Consider the following 24,432-nt stretch of genomic DNA (forward strand, 5'->3'; position numbering starts at 1 on the left):
AAAAAGCCAATAACACTGAAAACAAAAAAAAAAAGCTCTAAAGAAATTACAGCAGCTTGGATTTTTTCTAATTAAAAAATGATTTTGTCCACCTTGAAGTAAGTACTCCCATGCATGTTTTAAACTATTGTAGAAAGTACCCATTGTAGGGATGTTGAACCATACTTGGATTAAAATGAACAATGAAAGCCTACATGTAATAGAGATTAAAGCAACTTCAAATGACTGGAAAACCTTTATCTGCTGGAAGACCCATTCAAATATTATACCATTGTTGAAATGCTAATAATGTAGAGGTCTTTCTGACCTCCACCACACAGGAGTCATTACTGCAAATGCTCTGGAATCGACAGATGCAGATTTGATCTGCCAGCATGACAGCATTCTACCAGGGCAATCCTAAATGGAGTTACATGCAAATCCATGGAAGCCAATGGGCTTAAAACAGTGTAACTCTGTTTAGGACTGCACTGTCAGCATCCCATGGTATATAAAGTAAAATAGCTACTGAGGAGACTATAACCCTAGGTGCATACTGGGAGAGGTGATCCTAGATGCAGTGCATACAGATTTACAGTGTCATCCTAAACAGAATTCCATCATTTAAGATCCTCTGACCTGGGTGGGGAGTGTAGCATTTGGGGAAGAAAAGGGGAAGAGTGTAGCTCTGCCTCCATGCCAGCATGTACAAAAAAAATATCTGCAACTGGTTTTTTTCTGCCTCAGCAGCACTGGCTATCAGAATACCAGAGCAAAATAGTGTACCTGCCATAACCCCTCTGCAGTGCTGCCTGCCAGGGTGTACAAGCAAAATGTGTGCCCTGATTCCTAGTAAACATGCCAGCAGACTGAACACAATAGTAAGCAAATCCAAATGCCTGCTTACAAAATCAAGGCAATTCTCCCTGTCAGAATGTGATTGATGTAAACACTGCTTTGGAAAGGACTGTTGTTAATGCAGTCCTCTTTAGTAGTATGATCTCTGAAATTCTGCCAACTGAAACATCTCTTGTCCTTACACATTTTCCAAGGCTCTTTCTCTCCTCTCCTGAATTTCCTGATTGGTTAAGTCAGACATAAGAATAGCCAGATCTCAAGATGTTTATTAATGTCTGTTAATTTTTCAGTTTGGATTAGTTATAACAGTGACGTGAAAGAATGGTCACTTTTGTTTGGGTTTTGATCAGTTAATATCCGAATGCACATCCCTTCAGGAAATCCCACAGCTGCTGGTAGGGCTGCAGCCCAATATATGGGTCTACAGACATCTCTCTCTCAAAAATTTCTTGGCAGCTGGGCACCTGGTTTATGGAACTCTCCTCCCACACTGTTAGTTGAAGTCTACCTTAATGACTTTTAAGTGCCAAATGAACACAGCTGTTCACCCAGGCATTTCATTCTGCATAAGTTACACAGTTGTTTAACTGATTCTGCGGCAGTTTTACTATTGTGTTGATACTTTTGGCAGCTTTACTTGGATTGGAAGATGGGTTAAAAATGTTTTAAATAAAAATCAAATACAAAGCTCAGCCATTCTCTCTGTTTCTTCTACTCTGTTTTAGCAGCTCACCAGTTGCAACCATTTCTGGCAAACTACCGATTTAGTATCTAGACATTTGAAAAAACAAACTACTCTTAATAACTATGGAAAATTCTACTATTACCAGAAGGACATGTTGCATTTTCTTTATTTAAAAGACATTATTTAATATGAAAAAATGCTGTCCGTATTATTATGAACACCAGTCCTCATTCATATTTTAGCAACTATCAAGACGACGCTTTGCATTTTTTTTTTTGGCTATTTTAAGAAAACAACTGCTGCTTTGTCTGAATCATTACGAATGATCTATCTAGACCTGCGTCCTATGTACAACAGTGGCCAGAGATGGGACATTACTGATTGCTGACATTAAAAAAGTGAATTTCACAGTAATTCAGTCCATTGCCATGAAGCTGATGTTCCAAGGTTTTCAGTAGATATTAAGTATATAACACTGCTGTCCTGCTTACAGCTCTGTGCAGCTAAGATAATACTACTACTGTCAAAACAATCTGGAAAAGATCAGGATATTCCAGCAGAGAGGAAAATAAGTCTGGCTGTATGGCCACCACCTGCTCGAGCACCTTGCCCAAGAATGGAATGTTAGCTACAAGGCGGTAATTATTCAGGTAAGTGGGGTCTAGGGATATCTTCTTCAGAAGGGATTACACTACTGCCTCTTTCAAAGTTCTCAGAACTACAGCTTCCTGCAAAGAGGTATTTATTACCTCCTGGACTCATTCAACCAACCCAGCCCAATACCAACAGTCATGAAGGGCAAGAGTGAAGTCTAGACTTGGAGGGATGCACACTTCTGAGCAGCTTGTCCATTTCATCAGGCCTCACTAACTGAAAGTCATTCACACAGCTAGAACCAGACTCTACATCAGTGGCATTCTGAGACTGAATTACACCAGATGTGGATTCGAAGTCAGGGCAGTTGCAATTTCACGAAATTCATCATAAAAGTGTTACAGCAGGTCTGTTTGATTTCTAGGTCCACATTTCCAGGTGTCTGGAATAAGAACTCTTTCACAACCTCATGAACTGGGATGAATTTCAGGCCGATTTCGCACTCACCTTACTCTGCCCTCACGTCCGTCTTCTCTGCGTGGCGTCCTCCTGATTTCCCACTATTTGCATCGAGGCTGCAGCAAACATCATAGTTTTTGCGCAGCAAACAGAAACGGGTTTTTAGCGGTTTCCGTTTGCTGTGTGAAAACCGCAATGCTTGCTGCAGCCCTGGCACAAATAGTGGGAAATCGGGAAGACACCGCATAGAGAAGACGGACGTGAGGGCAGAGTAAGGGTGAGTGCGAAATCGATCTCACTTTCTCCAGTTCGTGCCCATCCCCTAGTGAAGACCAGGTTCTCAGTTCAACAACTTTCATTAAGGCAGGGTATCAGAAATGTCTTTAACAGCCTACCTGAGGGCTCAGTCCTCACTCCAATTCTTTTCTATACATCTCTGATGTTCCCAAGATGATGTCCAGGACATTTGCTTGTGCTGCTTACATGGCAATTGCAGAAAGGCACAAATCAATAGAAAGGACTGAAGAAATACTGACTAGGGATCTGGAAATTTTGGTTGAACACTACTGTAAATGCTTTCCAGGGGAGTGTGATGGAGCTCTTTGAACTCTTCCCAGCTGTGACTGAATGGACTGAAAATTTAGATATTAGTATTAGGAGAATTGCTCAATCGCTCTACATACCCACTGTATCAACTTGGTTATGTATATTATATTATTAAATGCTTTCTGTGTGTAACTCTGCCATACGATAAAATAAATAAACCAGGGCTGCAACAGGAGCACTGACTTTGTTGACCCAAAAACCACCAACAGATGTCAACATGGGGTAGACCATCATAAATGGCCCTTATCAACAGCTTAAAAAATAACCATAAGAAAACTACAGGTTTAAATCCTGCAAAGTACATAGGTAAAGGTAGTTCCCTGTGCAAGCACCAGTTGCTTCTGACTTTGGTGTGACATCGCATCGTGATGTTTTCACTGCAGACTTTTTACGGGGTGGTTTGCCATTGCCTTCCCCAGTTATCTACACTTTCCCCTCAGCAAGCTGGGTACTCATTTTACCTACCTCGGAAGGATGGAAGGCTGAGTCAACCTTGAGTGGGCTACCTGAACCCAGCTTCTGCTGGGATCGAACTCAGGTAGTGAGCAGAGCTTAGACTGCAGTATTGCAAGCTTACCTCTCTGTGCCACGGGGCTCCTAAAGTACATACATACACCATGCTTAAGTATTAAGAAATCTGAAAAGTATGGAGGCATTTGCATAAAGGGAACAGGAACAGGAACTGGGTAAAGTAGAGTAGTGCAAGAGGGAACTTTGTATAGTGGCAACAGGGCTGAAATTTTAATAGCCTATGAAAATTTTAGGCACCTTGTTCACCCACCCCCAATTTCCATACTACATTACTGGATCGTTCTATTGCCTTTATCTCATTCTTCTCTAATTGTGAAATCCAAGTTCATTGGCTCCTGTAATTTGTGATATTTGGGGTTTTGTCTACAATATCCTGTTTTTATTCTATCACTCCTTAGTTGTAGTAAAACCTGGAGCTTTTTGCATTGTTCACTGTAAATACTATACTGGTCCTTATTGCATTGTTCTTGTAACTATCATCTCCTTTGAATCTCAACAAGAATGTGGACAAGAAATGCAGTAAACAAGCATAGCCAAGGAAGACAAGCTGTTCCGCAACAGAATTTAGCCTTAAAACTCCATCACCCTCTCAACATCACCAGGTTATAAATTGCAATAAACCCTAAGGCTTGATAAACTCATTGACAATGATTAACAGACCTCTTCATTCACAAATGACATTACTACTTTCCTAAAGACTTAAAGCCTCTGTGACAGACTTTAATAAGTCTGCACATGCATACAAAGGATCTTTTACAAGCTACACTGCAATAAAGGGGAGGCACAGGAATGATGACTATAGGAAATACCCTGTTTAGCATTCTGCAACTAACCTTGAGCACTCCACATTTCTAAAATCTCTAAGAAGATCTGGGTTTTTTAATGCAGCTTATCTGAAACACAGTATTCTCTCCCCCCAACCCGGTTTTCAAATAAAAAGTTCTCTTAACAGCCTGGGTTTTTTGCAAAAAGAGATGCAAAAAAAGAAGCAATAGCTTTATCCCTTTGTTATTCAGAAGTGTAGTGTTTTCTTTTTACACTGAGCAGGCAAGAACAAATCCCTCTAGCCATCAGCATTGCACAGTTGGCTTCCTAGCTTCCATTTCTGCAGCCCAAAAGGAACATAAACTGCTAATCCACTCTGAAGAAAGTTGGATGTTATCTGCCAGTCACGGAATTCCAAGGGATGGCTCACTAGGATCTCAGCAAGTGGGCTATGTGACTATGTGACTTGAGAAGTTAAGGCCATTTTCCCATTTGATTAGGGGAAAGAATAGCACATCCCCCAAAGACAACTCCTGGCATGCCTCATTTGAGAAAGTTTTGGAGATCACTGCTTTGTGGCACAGCTCCTGAAACCTCAAAGAACAACATGGCAAAGCTTTAACATTCAACACCCATTTGTATTCAACAAATACAAACTGTGCTAAAACTGTGGCGACCTTTTTTTCTTGGTTTAAGTATGTTCCTGTTACATCAAATGGTTTCTCTGCTCATAGTCCAAGAGATGGTTTTCGCCTCAGCAGCAGCACAAACCAGAGATTAATTTTCATTATTAGAACTTAAACACACCCACCCAGCATGTGGTTTAATTATACTATGCTGTCAAAGATACACTCAGAAGATGTGGCTATCTGAGCATCCTCCCACCTTTCCCAATTAATTTTATTAAAAGAAACAGCGAGCCTGGCAGGCAGCACTAATCTCTGAAGTGATGACTAACTTAATATTTACCTGACAGGCTCTTATCTGGCTCCAAAAAGGTCTGAGGAGCTGGGATGTGTCACTTTTTGAAATTAAGGTCTCCAAAATATAATCACAATGGGAAGCTTACGCTTACATTCACTTTTATGATTCTTAAAAAAATCCTCATTCAACATGAGCCAGAAAGGAAGTGGCTTGTATTAAACACTATTCCCTCTCCACATTCAAAGAAACAAGTAGATTAAGAACGAAGTTGGAGTCCAGTGGCATCTTTAAGACGAACACAGTTTTATTCACAGTATAAGCTTTTGTGTGTAAGCACACTTCCTCAGATACACTGGAACAGAACCTCATCAGCCATTACTTATAGGGGGGGGAGGTGGGGGTTGTTGTCAGGGAAGGGCGATTTTAGAGTCAAGATGCATAAGTACTGAGTGATTATAGCTGAGACTGGATGTAGGAAAGACCTGTGAATGGCAGTAAATTAGCATACAAATACAAAAGTTAACAAACATGTGTGGGGACAAGGTTTGTGTCCAGTGGTACCCACAAGACAGTCTTAAAGATGCCACTAGATTTAAACTTTGTTCTCTGCTTCAGACCAAGATGGCTACCCCACCTGAATTTAAGTAGATTAAGAACAATTTAACTGTAAGTGAACGCTGCTCATAATAACGTGCTATTTATATAGTCAAAGGTGAAGGGGGGAGCAAATAACTAACACCCACTATATACTACTTCTTTCCATTCAGCATTAGGTCAATGGCAAAACAAACATTGCATTTAGTGACACTGAGAGAACAGCCTGAGTAAATGATTTACCAGATTCACCCAGATCGAAATCCAGGGTGGGGTTTCAGTGTTAGAACATGTGCTTGGCATGCCAAAGTTCCCAGGTTCAGTCCCCAATATTTTTAGTTAAAAGGCTCAAGGTACTAGCCAATGTGAAAGACCTCTCTGGAAGGAAAGCAATAAATGCTTAAAATATATGAGGCTGGAGCCTGTGGGTCTCACACATGATAAACCATTACCAATGTGTAAGTATTAGTTGTTATGAAATGCAACTGGACAAGAAGGGGTTACTCTACTCAGTGATATGTTTTGCCTCTGTCAAAGCTAGTTGACTGGGGTATGCTTATTGTTACATTATTATTGGGCATTACACCATCACTTAACCAGCTTAGATAACCATAGCATTCCCATACACAAGAAGATAATCAATCATGTGGTTACTTAACAAAAAACCACTAAAGACAAATATTACACTACATTTCCAGCACACCTCGGTAAAGAAATAAAAGCAGCTAATATTTTACAGGACTTCCACATAATCTCCTGCTTTAACTTTACTACTAATTCAGGAAAGCTACTGTTGTCCACAAACCTACATATTTTTTGCTATTCACCCAACTTCCAGACTTGTATTCAATTTCACCGATAGTTGCAAATCAATCCATTTAATCTCTATATTATCATAAAGATTTAATACTACCTAATATTTGGCAAGAACTCTGTCACTCAAGTAGATACAAAGTGACAGATCTTTCAGAAGATATTCTTTAAAAATGGAACATGTCAAGGAAATAATTTTCTTCAAACGTGTATTCTACTTTTAAGGAGGGATAACAACAGGATTTACACTTCGTAACCATTGTGTTGCAATAACCTCCCAAATCTATTGAGTGAATGTTATTCTTAAACAAGGCAGTTTTTCCACTGATCTCATAAAATCCCACATTTAGACAACTCTCCACCTAAACCTGATCCCAAATCCTGAAAGGGCTCAAATTTCAGGATATGGCTCCAGGGCACTGATATTATAATGCAGTCCAAAGGTCCAGTGGGTTGGATTTACCTTTTTGGCTGGTGAGAAAGGGAGCAGATGGTCCCAACTGACCACTATGCAGAAGATATTGTGACCCACACGTACAAAAGGTATGTGGAACAAAGAGGAATCTAAATGAAAAACCTGGCTGGATCCAGTCATGTAAGTGAGACAGGATATGAATATAATCAAACAAGTAAAATGTCAGCTCCTACATACTCTGCTTCCTACAGCTAAATTGTAACACATTTATATCAATAAGTACTCTGACTCATTACTGTTATTAAGAATTCCTGGTATAGAAAATCTTAGTTCTCAATCTCTGAAGGGAAAGGAGCCAGGCCTCCAGCCTGCCTGGAAATCATGACTGGCAGCCTTTCCCTTTAATTCCAGCTGACGTGGCAACTAATTGTCTTCAGTGGGGAGTGAAATGGTCAGCATAACTAATGGCTGTTCCTACTCCTTTGAGTGCAGCACATGGCCCAGAGATGAGTCCCAACACTCAGAACAGGTTCAAGGGCTGAGTCTAGGCACAAATTTAAATCATTAATGATCCTAAGTGAGCAGATTTGAATTTCATGCCCCTTCCTGCCCTATTCCAGAATTCTGAAAGAAAGGCTTGGGACACCACTCAGAACAATTATATCCTAATGTAAGCTAGTCTGACATTTACCCACCATTTTGATTAAATTCAAAATGCTTCCTCCTCATTCATATAATCTGTCTGGTAGCCACATTCCAGGGTCTCAGGCAGAGATCTTTCATGTCACTTACTTTCTAATCCTTTTAAATGGAAAGGGTAAGGACTGAACCTGGGACCTTCTGCTTGCAAGACAGATCCTCTACTACAGGGGTGGCCAACAGTAGCTCTCCAGATGTTTTTTACCTACAACTCCCATCAGCCCAAGCCATTGGCCATGCTGACCGGGGCTGATGGGAGTTGTAGGCAAAAAACATCTGGAGAGTTACCGTTGCCCACCCCTGCTCTACTACTAACCCAAAGGGTCTCAAATAGTTTCCTGCTTCTGAGCTGTATTTCACTTTACAAGTACCGCCATTGATTAAGTACTGTTTAATATGTGCTAGTAATAGTGGACTTGGTGTTTAATAAGTTAAATTATAGCAGCATAAATGTACATTTTGCAAGCTTTTTTCAAGGGGGAAATTAATTAGGCAAACAATAGACAGCATCTAAATTGGAATTATCCAGTTTGGTGTAGTAGTTTAGTGTGTGGACTCTAATCTGGGAGAACCAGGTTTAATTCTCCACTCTCCAAATGCAGCTGCTAGATGACCTTGGATCAGCTGCAGTGCTCACGGAGCTGTTCTACTCAAGAGTAGTTATGGGAGAGCACTCTCAGCCCCACCTACTTCACAGAGTGTCTGTTGTGGGGAGAGGAAGGGAAAGAGTAAGCCGCTCTGAGATTCTGAGTGAAAGGTGGAGTATAAATCCAATCACCTTCTCTTCTTCTTATCCTTCCCTAACTGATAAAGAGAGACCATTTTATCCACTCCTCTTAAAGGCCACCTCAAGAAAGTTAACGTAGGTACACTCTCAGACAATGAACACGACATTCCAGGACAAACATGGCTCCTAAACATGTTTACATGAATAGCAGTTCCACTTCTTTCAGTGAAACTTACCCAAAAGTTACTGTTGATAAGAGTGAAACCTCAGGAACATTTCACTTTTAAAATGACTTTGTCCTTTAATGGCTCCTTGACTATTTCTAACAGGATGGATGTTTATTATTTAAAAAATCAGTTACTAAAATAATAATTGTTAGCATAATCACAGTGGGTCCTACACAGAGGCTGGAGCACATAAACACATGAAATTCTCTTATACCAAGTCAGACTGTTGGTCTATCAATGTCAGTATTGCTTTCTCTGACTGGCAGAGGTTCTCCATGTGCCGTGGCCCAAAAAGAAAGTGTGGACAGAGACAAATTTTTCCTCCCTTCCTCCTCATGCCCAATAGCTGAGTATGACGCACAAAAAGGCACTGTCATGGGGTGGAGTCCCATGAGAACGAAAAAATATACAATATGGAAAAGGAAGTCTCTTTCCTCTCTGTCTCTTTCATCAATGGAATTCTTCTATTAGTGGTGCTTCTTTTGGAAATGCAGGAATGAGGAACAAATTTGCCTGTTTACCTCTCCTTGGTCTAGCCACTTATATTGCATGTGTATCCCCTCAAACCTTGTGTCACCTTTTCAAAGCTCACTAGTGACTGCTGGGGGAATGGGAGGCAGGCAAAATACAGTTCTGCCAGCCCTTTATAATGAAATCTTGAAAGATTCCCTGAAATATACCTACAAAGAATCCATTATGAATGAGATGGTATGCCAGGGTTTTCCAAGTGAGTGAATTCAGATTTTTAAAAAAGATCTGAAATTTAAACAACAAAATCCACCTGCAGTGCTACCTATTGTGAATGGTGCACATCCACAGAAGGAGCAACAGGGAAAGTATCAGGGCCTCATCTGCTCACTGTGTCATGGGTCAGGCAGACCCAAGGGTGGCCTCCTGGGGGGCAGCCAAAGTCTGAGCAAGAGAACCCGAGTTGGGAGCCCAGTCCAAGAGTTCAGAGCCAAGTGAGCCATTGCCAAGGGGATATCCAAGACGCACAGTCAAACAGTCCAAGGGTTACTTATGAGCAGGAGTCTAGCAGAGCCAAAGCCATAGCCAGAAGCCAGTCAGAGGGTCACACAAGCAAGGCAGGAACTGAGATTGTGGTTGCAGAGTCAGTGGTAGAATGACTTCTTGTTTCTACACTAACAGCCTCCCTTGGCTGGTTTTTATAGGCATGTGCCTATAGGTCAAAATTGCAGCCAGCTGCTCAGGAGTAATTCTGCAACTATTCAAACACATGGAATGGGGCCAGGAGGTGAACACTCTGTCACCTTTCCTGTAGTTCTGCTTGTAGCCTCTGTTTGTGGTGCTCAAAGGGTGTGGATGATACTGGACGGCTGGGAACTATCAACTTAGTTTCACCTGTTGACTCAGGGCTGGAGACTGTCAGTGGCTCTGCATGAGCTGTTGGCTGTGAATTCTGACCACATGCAGTTGTCTTCCTGCTGCTGGCTTCTGCTGGCTACATGTGGCTCCTCTTCTCTTGAGGAGTTCTCTTCTCCCAAGGAATCCTCACTGAACCCTGGCTGACCCACAACACACTGAAAGGAAATCTGGACACATGAAGTTGCCTTATATGGAATCAGACCATTAGTTCATCAAAACCAGTATTGTCTGCTCAGACTGGTAGTGGCTGTCGAGGGTCTCAAGGCAGAGGCCTTTCACATCATCTGCTACCTCATCCTTTAAACTGGAGATGTCAGGATTGAAACTGGAACCTTCTGCATGCCCAGTAGATGGTCTACCACTGAGCCACAGCTCCACCCAGATCTGGATATTTACATGCATATGTGCCATTCCCAGTTTTTAATGCTGCATGAGTACTTTACATTTCAGATGTGGGTACAAAAGTTACCCAAGTTGAAACAGCAGCATGAAGATCAACCCTCAGACTTGCTGAATGTACCCTTGAACAAAATACAACCATGGAAAAAGATGAAACACATGTGCCTCTGCATTTCTAGCCCACCCCAAATAGAGTTTTTTTTTTCTGCCCAAGAAATGGTGAAGTCCTGACCAGGAAGCCACTGTACATCATCTGGTGCTGTTGGGTTTGTTATGCTTTCACATCATGTTTGAAGTGGAATTTCTCATCAGCAATCCACAGAGGACAAGAGGAGACGGTCATTGTTTCAAAAGGGACTTAAGGCAGAAAGTGTTAACTGCTGCTTTCCACTAGCCTTGAATGAGAGTTCTACAGCAGATTTCCTACCAGCTTGTTAAAAAGAGTGCATCATTGAGCAGCAGAGAGCAAGTTGAATGAAAAATCAATGTCACGGAACAGCCTTTGCAAGCACACAGGTCAATAGTATTGTTCCGCTGTGTTACCAATGATAAAGAAATCTCAAACACCTGATGCTTCTAGCTATGAGGAAATACACTATGCAAAAAATCAAGAACTGCATGCTTAATACTGGCTATCCATTCTAATTATCCTAAACAGCACATTTCCCCCTCAAACACCATAAAAGATGGAAAGGGGTTGTTAAGCTAAAGACCTCATAATGTGAACCTAAGCCTGTCCCACTTTTATACAATCCTATTCAGCACAATAAAAGAAATCCTAAGCAGGTTTGCTCAGAAGAAAGTCCCATTTTCATCAGTGAGGCTTACTCACAGGAAAGGACTTGTACTAAATTAAGCATCTAATACATGCCAATGTGTTTTCCTTCAGAGTTCAGATCAGAGGTCCCCAAACTTATTTGGCCCAATGCCCCCTTTTCAGAAAAAAAAATTACTCAGCGCCCCCCTGGAAATCTACCTTCAAGAAGTGGACTAAAAGATGCAGTGACATATTTGCACACAGGGTAAACAAATATGTTTTAAAGAAGACACTTTGCGGCTTGAAATGCTAAAATTATTTTATAAGATAAACCATAGTAACATTTGCATACACAGAGAATTTTTGAAATTTATTTATAATTATTATCCCACCCGCCCTGCAAGTGGGTTCAGGGCAGGTAACAACAACTGGAATATAGTATACAATGCATCACTTCTATCATACAGAACAATGCAACAAAACCAATGAAGATAAAATATGCATGTAACAGTAAACAGGAAAAGCAACAGGCAGTCTGAGTTCAATTCACCAATTAATTCAGGCTTGCAAAACGTTGTGGCCAGTTAAGTCCTGCTTCTCAGTCTTGTTCATCCACTTCTCTTTCAAATAGATTCAGTTCCAACAAACTGGCAGCCCTGCAGCCTCCAACTTGAAAGATATATGCACAGAAAATTAAGACAACAAAGGATAATATTAAAATAAAAATAGGGTATAATGGAGAATTGATCCATGGGTATCTGGGGCTCTGGCTGTTTTTTGAGGTAGAGGCACCAAATGTTCAGCACAGCATCCAGTGCCACTACTCAAAACACCAAGTTTCAAAACAGTCAGACCATGAAGTCATTTCTATGAGGCCCCAAAGAAGGAGCCCCTATCCTTCATTGTTTCAAATGGAAGGAAGGAATTTAAACAATGTGCAGTCACTTTAAATGTGTTTGCCAGAACTCCCTTCAGAGTTCAATTGTGCTTGTCACAACCTTGCTCCTAGCTCCACCCCAAGGTCTCCTGGCTCTACCCCCAAAATCTCCAGATATTTCTTGAGTCAGACTTGGGAATCTTACCCCCACATGAACAGTTGGGAAAAAGCCACCTTTCCAATGTCTTTAATTTTAAAATCATTACTTACCATCAGCAGTGCAGAGATTAGAGCAATATTTGAAGCAGCAACTGTTTATCTCAGTCACCTCCATGGGAAGTAAGGTCAGAACGTGGGAAACATGAAGTAATGAATGAAGCAGGCAGCTAGCAGTGGGCTCTGGCTTCAGAGAATTCAGGAAACACTTAACTGCTTCCGGAATGACATGAAAGAATAAGGAAGTTTCTTTGAAGAGGCTTTATTACTATGGAGATGAGAGAGAGGCTCCTTTGATGTAATGCCAGTTGATCATTGCTTAGTTTTTTATGACTGTGTCATAGCTACAGGATTGGGTTGGGAGGGCAGACTAGACTGCCATGGTGCCCCATCCACAAGTTGCAGAAGCCTCCTCTCAAGAAATTGAGCATTTCATCAACCATGTGTGTAAGTGTTTGTCTGCATCATTACTTGGAAAATGACAATACACACGTTCTAAGTGTTTGTGTGGGTTGCTATCAGTTTAAGTAAGCCTAGAGACCATGTTCTTAATGGTAAACACTTGTAAAATATTAAACACCTGTGAACTGTCAATTCCAATTGACAGGAGGCCATCTAGTTTGACAGGTATTTGACAGGAGAAGATCTAGACAGGCCCAGCTAACTTTGTTGTTTTGTACCAATGATTGGTTGCACAATTCTAGCACTTTGACAGCCAGTCAGGGATACAAGTGGATTAGTAAAGTATCAAAACTCAAGAAGAGAAGCAGAAAATCAATGCTGGCATTAGAGGTTCTGCCGCCCTAGGTGTGCCCCCCTCCCGGTGTGCTCCTAAGGTGGAGATATTCTTTGTGCACCGGTGATGACATCATTGTGCCAGCCAGCAGGCAAGTCGAAAGCCCCGTCACTTTTCTTCATAGAGCAAACATTGTCTGTGCTTGTTAGAGGCTTCAAAGGAAGCCTCCGAAGAGTGCCCCGTTTTAATGCTGCCCACTGCTTTTGGGTTGAAAGCAGCTGGGTGGGCAGCACCTTCCCATTGTGCTCATCAGCTCTGACTAGCACAATGGGAAGGTGCTGCCACCCAGCCACTTTCAACCTGAAAGCAGCAGTAAAATGGGGCTCTCTTTGGAGGCTTCCTTGGAAAACGTTTGCCCTGCAAAGAAAAGCGGTGCCTTGGTGCTGCTGCCCGGGGCTCTCGGCTTGCCTGCTGGCTGGCGAGATTGTGCCACATTGGAAGGGGGAGTAAGGGGGTGCCCAATAGCACCTTCTGGCAGGGTGGCGCCCCAGGTGGTCACCTACCCTGCCTACTCCCACACGCTTCCCCTGTAGAAGACATTCTTGTGTCTGGGGCACTGAAGTTGGCTGAAATCAACAGAAGCAACCACCTGGTAACCAGAGGACTGTAAGAAGCTTGATGCTCTGCAGAAAACCTTTGTTCTGGTTCTCATTACTAGTCTAATTGGGTGAATTTGCACTAAGTAGCAGACAAAAAGGAACCCTCTATTTTTGTTAATGGGAATTTTCCTCTAAATTAGAAATTCTGGATACCTCCCAGAAATGTGATGTTTTGACACCTACCATGCTCTTCTTTTCTCTTCTTCCTTTATGCTTTCACCGCCCCCCAATTGCATCCAAGCCTACTACCGCCCCTCTGGATCGTTCCAGCGCACCCCAGGGGGCAATATGGAAAACACTGGTTTAGATAAATTCGAGGACATGTTCTGTGGATGCAAGAAAAAAATTGGTGCTGAAGTGCTGGACAGCTCCTTTTGGAACAGACTTCTGTTATCAGAAGCTTACTGGGTGGGCCCAGAATATGAGGGGCATGGAAAATGCAAGCAGATTAGAAGAGGGTAATTTCTAAGATGCCTGTGCACAAGTTACTAAATGCCTACAGCACATGCACCCAAACTATACCATACCTTCTAAGCCACGTGTTGCTTCTTGGTTCTACAAGACACTGAACTTGGGGGGGAGATGGGACTACAATCATGTAATCTGAAAATACAATGGGGCTTTGGACATCCCATATATAATGGTAGACAAAGAAAAGGAAATTGCAATGCTATGTGGAGGGCCTCAAATTGTAGAATATTGGTCACGAAGGGAAAGGGTGAGATGGAGAACACCATAGCTGAGGCAGGTTGAAGAGCAAGGACAATGGCTGGGAAAGGGAAAACTGGCAGCCATGGGAGCTGTGCAGGAGTCTCGGTGGCAGTGTAATTACTACAGAACATTTGGCCACACAAAAAGAGAGAACAGCAAGACTCAGTACAGTCCCCTAAGGATGAATTTAAATAGCATTTTGTCCAGTGAAAGCTTATCACAGTACAAATGTAATATCCCACTAAATGGTAAGGATAACTTGGCTACCTTCCTGCTTTCTTAGCTTGGTCCTTACGTTCAGGTGTGTAATAAAATCCTTCTCACTGTGTGGGTCATTACTCCATGTTAGTTTTATGCTTTGTAGAAGGTTCTCCTTAAATACGAAACTTCAGGGGGACAACAGTATTTGAATTCCTCCTTAGGTTCCTGTAAACACTCCGCTAAGCAGCCAATGCCAAATTCTACCATTACCTACGTGAAGAAAGAGGCCAGGATTCATTACAGGTGTCTTAGGAGATCCTCAGTGACCATCAGACAGCAATTCCAAAATTGCTCCCCAACTAGTCTGGAATGCCATTCTAAGCATCACAGCTTGAGAACCTGCTCTCTCAGCATAAAATTCACCCAGACCAGGAAAAAGCAGAGACTCTGTGCTTCTAAAGCACTCTGCTGAATGAGGACTGTGGTGCTTGGGTGAACTGCCTGTCTATAGAAATTCACTTAATGGAAAAACACTCAGTATGACTGTCTGCATGCATAACAGGCATAACCAAGAACAAAGAGAACAGTATCTGATGTCCCTTGGAAAGATGATAGCATTTGCATGTATATCATTGCCAGGACAGTTCTACGAATGGCAGATAGGATTACAGCATTCATGAAGAATAGCAAGATTATTGTGTCTGCACAGGACTAAGCTGGAAACAGGAATTCTGTTTTCACAGCTGGGCTAATATGATGGGTAGCCCAGGGAAGGTCTTCTTCAGGCCACTCTGAGTCAACCAAAAGGGTGGCTAGAACCGTTCATAAGAGTTTAAGCCACAATGACTTTACAGAGCTCAGCTCTAAGGCAGCTGAAGTCTCTCATATAGGACAATGCACAAAACACCAGTGCTGCCAGAGCCACTGGAATGTGCCATTTGTCTCTGCCATAGCCACTCACCCAAGCATCTCTTGCCAATCTCATGTTGTACGTCTCATGAAATTACTACTTTCCCCCTCAAATGAGATTGTATTGCCATATACAAATGGAAGCCAAAGCTGAAATGAAGCCATTTGCTCAAGTCCAGACAGCCTTAAATATGTTGATGTTGACTCAAGTTATTCTTTAGTAGCCTTTTAAGAGCTGTAGCATTAGCAGGCTCTTCTCCTACTCAGATCATTCTCTGCTTCCCAGCTAATTTTGTTTAATGTTACTCATGCCAATCCTTCCCTGTAATTTTAGTTTTCAACACTCCACACTTGTACCCTTCCTGTATGCCCACATTTGCTGATGTAGAAAATGTTCCAAGAATTGCAGAAATAATGGCTCTTCCCACTCCAGTTCTCTGCTGCAACTGGCAAAAAATAAACATGCATGAATAGATCACCCACTGCACCTATGAAATAACAAGGCCATTCTAATGAAGTGGGTTCTGTTACCTATAATAGGCTCATTAAAATTTCTGGTAACTCAACTGTTTCAGCTTCAAACCCCCAATAGGCTAACAAGGCTAGTTGCAAACCTCATTTCCCACCAGCATTTTTTTGCTGGTTTCCTACCCACTGCAGACCTACATGTCATGGCCAGTACTATTCCTGGGGAGGCCCCCTGGATCCTGGGGAGGGGCAGCATCTGGGAGAGAAGCTGCAGCGGGAAAAGTCTGAGCTCTGCTTGGTGTAGTTTGGATCCAACCCTTATTCTGCTTACATAAACAGATTTAAAGACATATTCAGACACTAATCTTTATTGCTGAAGTTGTCAGCAAATGCAACATGTTAAAAGTTTCGCAAAATGCATTATATAGTTTACATTATTACACACATACACCCCTCTTTGTGTTAACTGTGTGTGTGTTATGAGACAGAAGTTGGATTCCACAGAATGCTTCTGCTGACAGAAGGATTTTCATCAGCAGAGCATGACTTCATCTCCTTTCAGCTTTAGCCCCAAACGCTGTTTTAAGTTCATAAATAACACTGCAGTCCTAAGAACACTTTCCAAGGGGAAACCTTCACTGAACAGACTGGAGTAGGATTCTGAGTAGACCTATCAGGATTGCAAACTAAGCCAATTAATTAAGAGAATCAAAGCATACCTTTTAGAAAAGCTGCTTTTCACATGTGAAGGACACACAAGACAAGTTAATGCTAACTGGAATGCAGATCCTTTTAAAATGTCCCTGTTCCATTTTCGGTCTTGAATAATCACTCCTAAGAGATGAATTTCAAGCTGAAAGATATCTAGTTACGATCTTCTTACTAAAAACTTAATTCATTGATATTGGTAAAAGCTCCTCCTCCCACTCCTAAAAGTTGGCTTTTGGAAGGATAAACTGAAAGCATTTTAGCCACAACAGAGATACATTAGCGAAGTGGAGGAAAAGAAGAAGGGATAAAAGAAGACCCCTTTTCACCCTTATAAATATTCAAGCCTGCACACAATTGCATTGAACTCTAGAATATTTAATGAAAATGCAATGAATAGCTAAATCAATTTACCATTCCCTTCATGAGCCTTTATGGCAGGGGTGGCCAACGGTAGCTCTCCTGATGTTTTTTGCCTAAAACTCCCATCAGCCCCAGCCACCATAGCCAATGGCTTGGGGCTGATGGGAGTTGTAGGCAAAAAACATCTGGAGAGCTACCGTTGGCCACCCCTGCTTTATGGGATTCCAAAGGGTTTTATATTTATGTATTCATATATTACTTTTTCTCCCTGCCCTTGCTCCACTAAGTTCAGGACTCTCACAAGAGCCCTTGGAGACAGCTAGCTAATGGTGCAATCATATGCAGAATTACTGTAGTCTGAGCCCAATTATTAGCCTGTTAGGATGAGAGATACTAACTCACCATGCATGCATCATGGCTAACTGGGCATTTGAATCCAGATCACCACCACTCAATATTCTGCCATCACTTAAAAGGCTTCTACCAAGGCACAGTCAGTTAAATGTTAAGTACACAGCATCAAATACATATACTGAATGCCAATTTGGCTTCACAATTTCCATTGTTTCCTAAAGAATAAATGCTTTTCTAATCTGTGTTCGTCAAAAGACAACCTTGGCTCTCTGGGGTGTATGACCTATTCCAGATAGAAAAACAATTCTTTCAGTTTATCTGCATAATCAGAATTTGCCTTAATTGTGAATCCCAGAAAACAGCTACCTCCAGTTCCCAGAAGCCAATTTTCTAACAGCTGCCAGTAAGATGTTGCCAAAACATATAGCAACTGGGCCTATTCCAGTTTTTTACCAATGACTTCCCATATACAATCAGCATACTGATGTATCTCCAATAAATGAGGTATACTGATCTCAGCGTCTCAGGCTTTTGTTTAAAAAAAAGAAAAGGAAAAAAAAGGACATTTTTTGGTAAAATCCTGAAGGAACTTTATAAGATGAAGGGGTAACTGCAACAGGCAGACTGCTGAAATTACAAGATCATAAAATGAGAATATTAAAACATGTTCAGTTTGATTCTATGTGTGGTTATTCTGAAATTGAATTAGAATTAAACAGACCTTACTTCCAAGTAACGACACACTGAGATTGGAGTCATAAAGCTAGTGATTAGCTTTCCCTTTGAAATTAGCAGGCTTTAGCAGAATTTAACATAGGTGCTTAATATTGTCTGAACTGTGCATATTGTGACTTGCAGGGGAGGGAGACAAGGTTTATTGTGATAAAGAACTCCAAAAATCTTTGTTGCACTATCACATCACCTTAGGTTGAATTGTTTTCCTGATCATTACAATGGCCCTCAAATTACAGGGAGGGCTCCTGTTTGGGGGAGGGGAAGACATGGCAGATGCCTCAATTTACAATATGTTCCTGGGAAGATCTGGATTCTGATAAACCTGCAGAGGTTAAATGGCCCTCCAGTCAGTGACCTCCACTTAATTTGTGGGGGTTACAGAACCCTAATTGTCCTCTTCAGTAGACTGGCAAGTTCAGGAATAGCTTCTGCTTTGTTATAATGATACATCCTTCTGTACAGTTTGGGGTTTTTTGGAGGTGGGCTCAGCTTTCAAAGGTAATCTCCCCCCCCACCCTTTTGGTAGCATCAGATTAGTACATCATAGACCTTCACATGGCATAGCATGAGAAGAGAGCAGCATGACGTAGTCGTTAAATAAGGATCTAAAAGATTCAGATTCAAACCCCATTCTGCCACAGAAGGCTGCTTGGTGACCCTGGCCCAGTCACACTCTCTTCAGCCTAATCTACTTCATATGTTTATTGCTGTGAAGCAAAAATGGACAGGAGGGCAACTGATGCTACTTCGGGGCCCCACTGGGGAGAAAGGCAGGGTATGAACATCTGAAATAAAAATAAAAGGAATTCAGCTGCTGACAAGAAGTTTCACAGCTTCACTCACAAAGCAATTTACTAGTGTTGGGTTAGGGGCACCTAGAGGGGTCATGAGGTAAAAAGAAGTTCAGAATGGAGTGGTCCCCCAAGTTCAAAAAGTTTGCATAACAATGACTCAATTGACCTTATTTTAATGATTAAGCAACATACTGTGCAAATCATTCCATAGAGGGTGGATCCTGCTGAGGTATTAGCACCAATGTTGAACTTTTTGATGAATCCTAATTCAGAATCTTCACATTGCTAAAGCAAGAGTGCACATATCAAAAGACGAACATATGAATGTTAAAAACAGTCATTTTTACTGAAGTCTTATTCTGAGGGAACTGCACACTTCATAGGCTCTGTTTAGGCTGCACTTCAGGTCTCTTATGGTCCATCTGTGAGGGAAATGGCCTGTGGGCTTACAAAGAGTCGGAAATGCTGAAAAAAGGGCCACGCCAATTTCCTTTTCTTATTTCAAGGATCCTAGAGCAAAATACAATTTCTTTCCCCACTGTACCATCATTTTCTTCTTCTTTTTTGGTTTGCAAATAGTGGCAGCCCAAAGGAATTACTGCATCTTATAAAGAATTACGTTGCTAATAATACATCTCTTTAGAGGTTTATTTTGACAAAAATAACCAATCTTCTGGAAAGCAGCATTATCTGCTGAAGTCAGCATCCCAGGAGGCAAAATGAAAAGATGTCAGTTAGAAAGAGCACCAAACCAACAGAAAAGACACAAGATCAGGATAATGGAAGTAGATATAGGTAGAAGAGACAGGGGAAGCTAAATTAAATTATTATAAGGTCATATAGAGTTCTGCGTACGCAGAGAAGGTCAGTCTATAAATCTAAATTAGAAATAAACAAATACAAGAGAGGATAAAGAAACATGCCAAAATACATTGGGAAACTAAGGTAGGGTAGAGAACTTAAAGCAAGTTCTGATGCCAAAAAGATTTATTTTGAAGCAAAGATAATCATTTCATGTTCAAGACAGATCAAATGAAAGGTACGCCTAACAACTCCTCAGAATGTACCCACAGAGAGAATCCAATGTGAAGTTGCTGAATTAGGATTCATCAAAAAGTTCAACATTGGTGCTAATACCTCAGCAGGATCCACCCTCTATGGAATGAATGAGTTCTACTCATCATGTTTCACACTGCACCTTAACAACATGAGAAGAGTCTTGGCGGATTAGACTAGCGGTCCATCTATAGTCCAGCATCCAATCTTACACAATGGCCAACTGGTTCCTCTGGAGGTCCAGCAACAGGGCCCAAAGGCCAAGCCCCTTCCCCCAATGCTGCCTCCAACCTACCAATGGTATTCAAAGGTTTTCTACCTCTGCATATTAAGGTTCTCTTTAGTAACCAGGACTAGCAGCTACTAATGGACCTGTCCTTCATGAATGTGTTTAATTCCCTTTTAATTCTGTCTATGCCTGTGGCCATCACCCTCTAAGGCTAAGCTGTGTGCATGAACAGCTGCTAATTAACACAGGAAGCCCCATGCAGCAGCAATCTGGAGCCACACATGGTCTTGCATTTTAAGACTGCAGCAGTTGTATTCTGCACAGGATGTGAACTGCTCCACTCAGTAGGAAAAAAAACTCAAGAGGGAACACTGGTCATCATTATATCCTCTGTCAGCAAATTTACATTTTAATCACTTGCTGTAAAGAAGCACTATTATAAATGGAATGATTAATTTAGTATTGTAAAGTTATGCTTTTAGCTATTTATTATGACGTACTCTGTCCTGAGGGAAGAGCGTATTAGAAATTGAACATATAAATAAATAAGTACTTCCTTTTGTCCATCTTGAATCTACTGCCCATCAGCTTCATTGGATGCCCTCAAGTTCTAGAATTTTGGGAAGAGGAAAAGTCCTCTTCCTTGATTAGGATAAACTTAACTTCAATCCTCACTCTGCCAATCTATCTACAGATAGGAGTAATTCTCACCCACTCTGAATGGGTATGGTAGTGCTGCAAAAAAAAAAATTCAACACAATTTTAACCTGTGTACACCAGAAGACACTAAGATATAAAATGGGACAGAGCATTCCAGAATAAAAGTACAGTTCAGGCCTGCTGCATTTTTTGAATGAAGTCACAGCACTGTGGGGAACAGTCATACCGAAACACAGGCAGGGAGAGAGATGTCACAAATCTGTGACTTGGGAGCCACATGTGGCTCTTTCACACACATTGCGTGGCTCTTGAAGCCCCCCTCCCCCCATCGGCCAACTTGGAGAAGGCATTTGTCTCTTTAAATCATTTCATCAAGCCAGCCAGCAGCTTGGAGAGTGCATTTAACGTTAAAGTTGTTTTCTTTCCACCTCTCTCCCCCACATCTATTTGCCTTCCTTCCTGTTTTGCAACTCTCAAACATCTGACATGTATTCGATGTGGCTCTTATGTTAAATAAGTTTGGCCACCCATGCTCTATCACCAGTATGTATTACTCTTAGGTGCTGGGCATGCTGCAATCAGTAGCCCATCTGGAAACCCCTAAAGCTGAAATACTAGTTTTCAAACCAGTTTCATTTCACTGACTTAAATGGGGCAGTCAGCTTAAAATCCAACTGCTTAGATTTAAGTCTAGGCTGCAAATCCAAGGACAATTAAAATCCTTGATCCTTCCTGCTCGTAAATGCTGCTAACACATACTCTAAACTAGTGTAGAATGTGAAGATGCAGGCTGCATCCACACAACATTGGATATTGTGATATATATAGCAGTTAATTTGTAACAGGATTTTCCTCTGCGGACAAGACAATCCAGGAGAGGACTGACAGCTGTCCAACACTGTGCAGGTGCAGCCTCAGTCTATTCCCGATCTTCGTGAGTCTCTTTGCATCCACACACAGCTCAACAGGTTTTCAGGTTTACCCCCAGGTGTTCACTTGCTTAAGAGGGAGTTTATTCCTGTCACTTTTGCAGCGTCTGAAAACATGAACAATTCTGGTTTGTTTTTTTTGCTGTCAAGTAGCAAGTGACTTGTGGCAACTCTGTAGAGTTTTCAAGGCAAGAGATATTCAGAGGTAGTTTGCCGTTGCCTTTCTATATTGCAGTGACCCTGAACATTTCTTTGAGGTCTCCCACCCAAATATTGACCAGGACTAACCCCCCGTTTAGCTTCCAGGATCTAGCAAGAGAGGGCTAGCTTGGGCTACCCAGGTCAGGGCCCGACTTATCATCAGCACCAATCAGTTACAAAGTGTTTGCAGTATTTGTGGCATTTCTCCTCACAACAAGACAGAGAGGCAGGCCACTAGTATTTGTCATTTCAAAGAGGAAAAAACTGAAGCAGAGTGCTTGGCCTCCAGCTACCCACTCATTCATGACAAAAGGAAGACTTCAGTATTACAGCTGAATGCCCAAGTAGCTATTTTTTCTTATAAAATCAGAGCCTATTCCTAAAACATCAGACTTTCCACTAAAAGATTTTATCACATAAGAAATGCGTATTTCTTACCATTCCTGCTATAAAGATTTTGTATTTTTCCTAGTCCTTATATATATTATAATGTTGGAAAACCTCCAGCATTCCTTCCAACTTAGAACATTAAGTGGTATTCTGATCATAAAATTTTGCAGCCCCTTATTGGCTGTAATGTCATTGACAAAGCAACCACCCTTCCCAATCTTGCAATTTTTTAAAAAAAGATAATTTAACTTCCTTTGCCCACTGCTGCACTGCTCAAGAACGGGAGTGCCAGTGTAGCTCTTGAGATGGCGGTGGCAAACCTCAGCAACCCCCAGAATTGTGCAAGCAAAGGCGCACTGCTTGCAGCTGAGTCAATCCGCCACATGCAACAAAGCAAGGACACCTGTATCTTTCCCGGGACTCGCCAGGTGCAGCTTTTTCACCCGGAAAGGTTTAGGCTAGGAATCTTCACAAGACCCTTTTTCTCCTCCACACGAGGGTTACACTGCCTCACATTTGTGCAGCAAAGGTGTGTGTGTGTGGGGGGGGGGATGTTGCTTTTTTTTTTGCAAGATCCGCGGCTTAAGGGCGCCGGAGTGGTTCGTCTAACAGAGGCGCCAAGCGAAGACTTATCCTAACGTCGGGAAGCAGTACCGAATTAAACCCTGTGGAGGCTCCTAGGCAGTCAAAATCTTGGGGGCCCTCTCGCGAATTATGTCAGAGTCGGAGCGCCCACCCCACTGCCGGCAGCACCGGCTGTAGCCTGCAGGCACCTTCTCAAAAGCCCCTTTGACAAAGCTGCAGGGGAGGGGCAGAGGCAAACTTGGCAATGATGCCAGCAGTTCAGTTGCTGGCTGCGAGTGCAGGCTGGGAGTGCTGCAAGCAGGGGGGAAACGGGATGGCGGGGAGCTGGCCTGTGGCCCCTAAAGGCGTGGGTAGTGCCTAATTGTTAATCCAGCCCTGTCGGGAAAGGTCCTTCGTCAGTCTAGCGAGGAGGATCCCAGCGGGGCCCTTCCCTCGCCCTCCACCCCAGGCCGGGCCGCATGGCCCGCCTTCTCCAGTCAGTGCGTTGCAGTGTTTGCTGCAGCCCCCGCGCGCGGGCAAAGCCCTCCTTTCCTTACCAGGTACCAGATCCCGAGGATGATCGTCCCGGTGCGGACATGGCAGCACAGGCAGCAGCTGTTGGAGTAGAAGCGAGCCCAAGGGGAGCTCATCATCCTCATGGTGCTCTACACGCCGGGCGGCGTCTGCCTGCTGCTAACGCTACTGCTGCCCTTCGGATCTCTCCCCCACCCTGCTCTAATGCCGCAGGAGGGAAAATCGCCCCCCACTGAGAGCTCGGCGGCAGCAGCAGCAGCTTCCCAAGCAGTCCCCTCCGCTCGACTGCAGCCTCCGCCGAATGCCGGCAGGGGGGTGGGATGTGGCGCGTGCCAGCACTCCGGAGCCCCGTTCCATGACGTCATCAGGCCACCAGCCTGCCAGGATCGAGGGGTGGAGCCCCAGAGTCCCTCCGGTGGAGGGGGGGGGCGGGACGCGGCCCGGGGCAGGCTTGGGTTGAGCTCTGTAAGCCACGCGCAGGCGGAGCACCTTCGAGTCGAAGCAGCGTTCCCTCTAGAGGAAGTTTCTGTTGGCTGCGATCCAGAGCCTATTCCCTAAGGTAAAATGTGGTTCTGTAAACCAGACATTAGGAATTTTGTGCAAGTCTGACTCGGTAGTAAATTAGAAGAACACAAGAACCTTTATTCGATAAACGTATCCCAATTCCTTCTGTTTATTTCTGCAAACCATGGCTGCCCCCAACGTAGTGCCTGTGGCTGG

The 24,432-nt window shown here is 42.7% G+C and overlaps 1 protein-coding gene across 1 annotated transcript in view; it reads right to left on the bottom strand.

The window, feature by feature from the left end:
• LAPTM4B (lysosomal protein transmembrane 4 beta) overlaps positions 1-24,062 on the bottom strand; it is an 82,719-nt gene extending 58,657 nt beyond the window's left edge. Inside the window, exon 1 of the mRNA XM_060243459.1 lies at positions 23,736-24,062. Within this exon, the coding sequence (XP_060099442.1) occupies positions 23,736-23,837 (102 nt within the window). The 5' untranslated portion in view covers positions 23,838-24,062. The remainder of the gene's footprint in view (positions 1-23,735) is intronic.
• Between the last annotated feature and the right edge of the window lie 370 nt (positions 24,063-24,432).

The sequence above is a fragment of the Heteronotia binoei genome, chromosome 7 (genome assembly GCF_032191835.1).
Source record: "Heteronotia binoei isolate CCM8104 ecotype False Entrance Well chromosome 7, APGP_CSIRO_Hbin_v1, whole genome shotgun sequence".
Classification (NCBI taxonomy): Eukaryota; Metazoa; Chordata; class Lepidosauria; order Squamata; family Gekkonidae; genus Heteronotia; species Heteronotia binoei.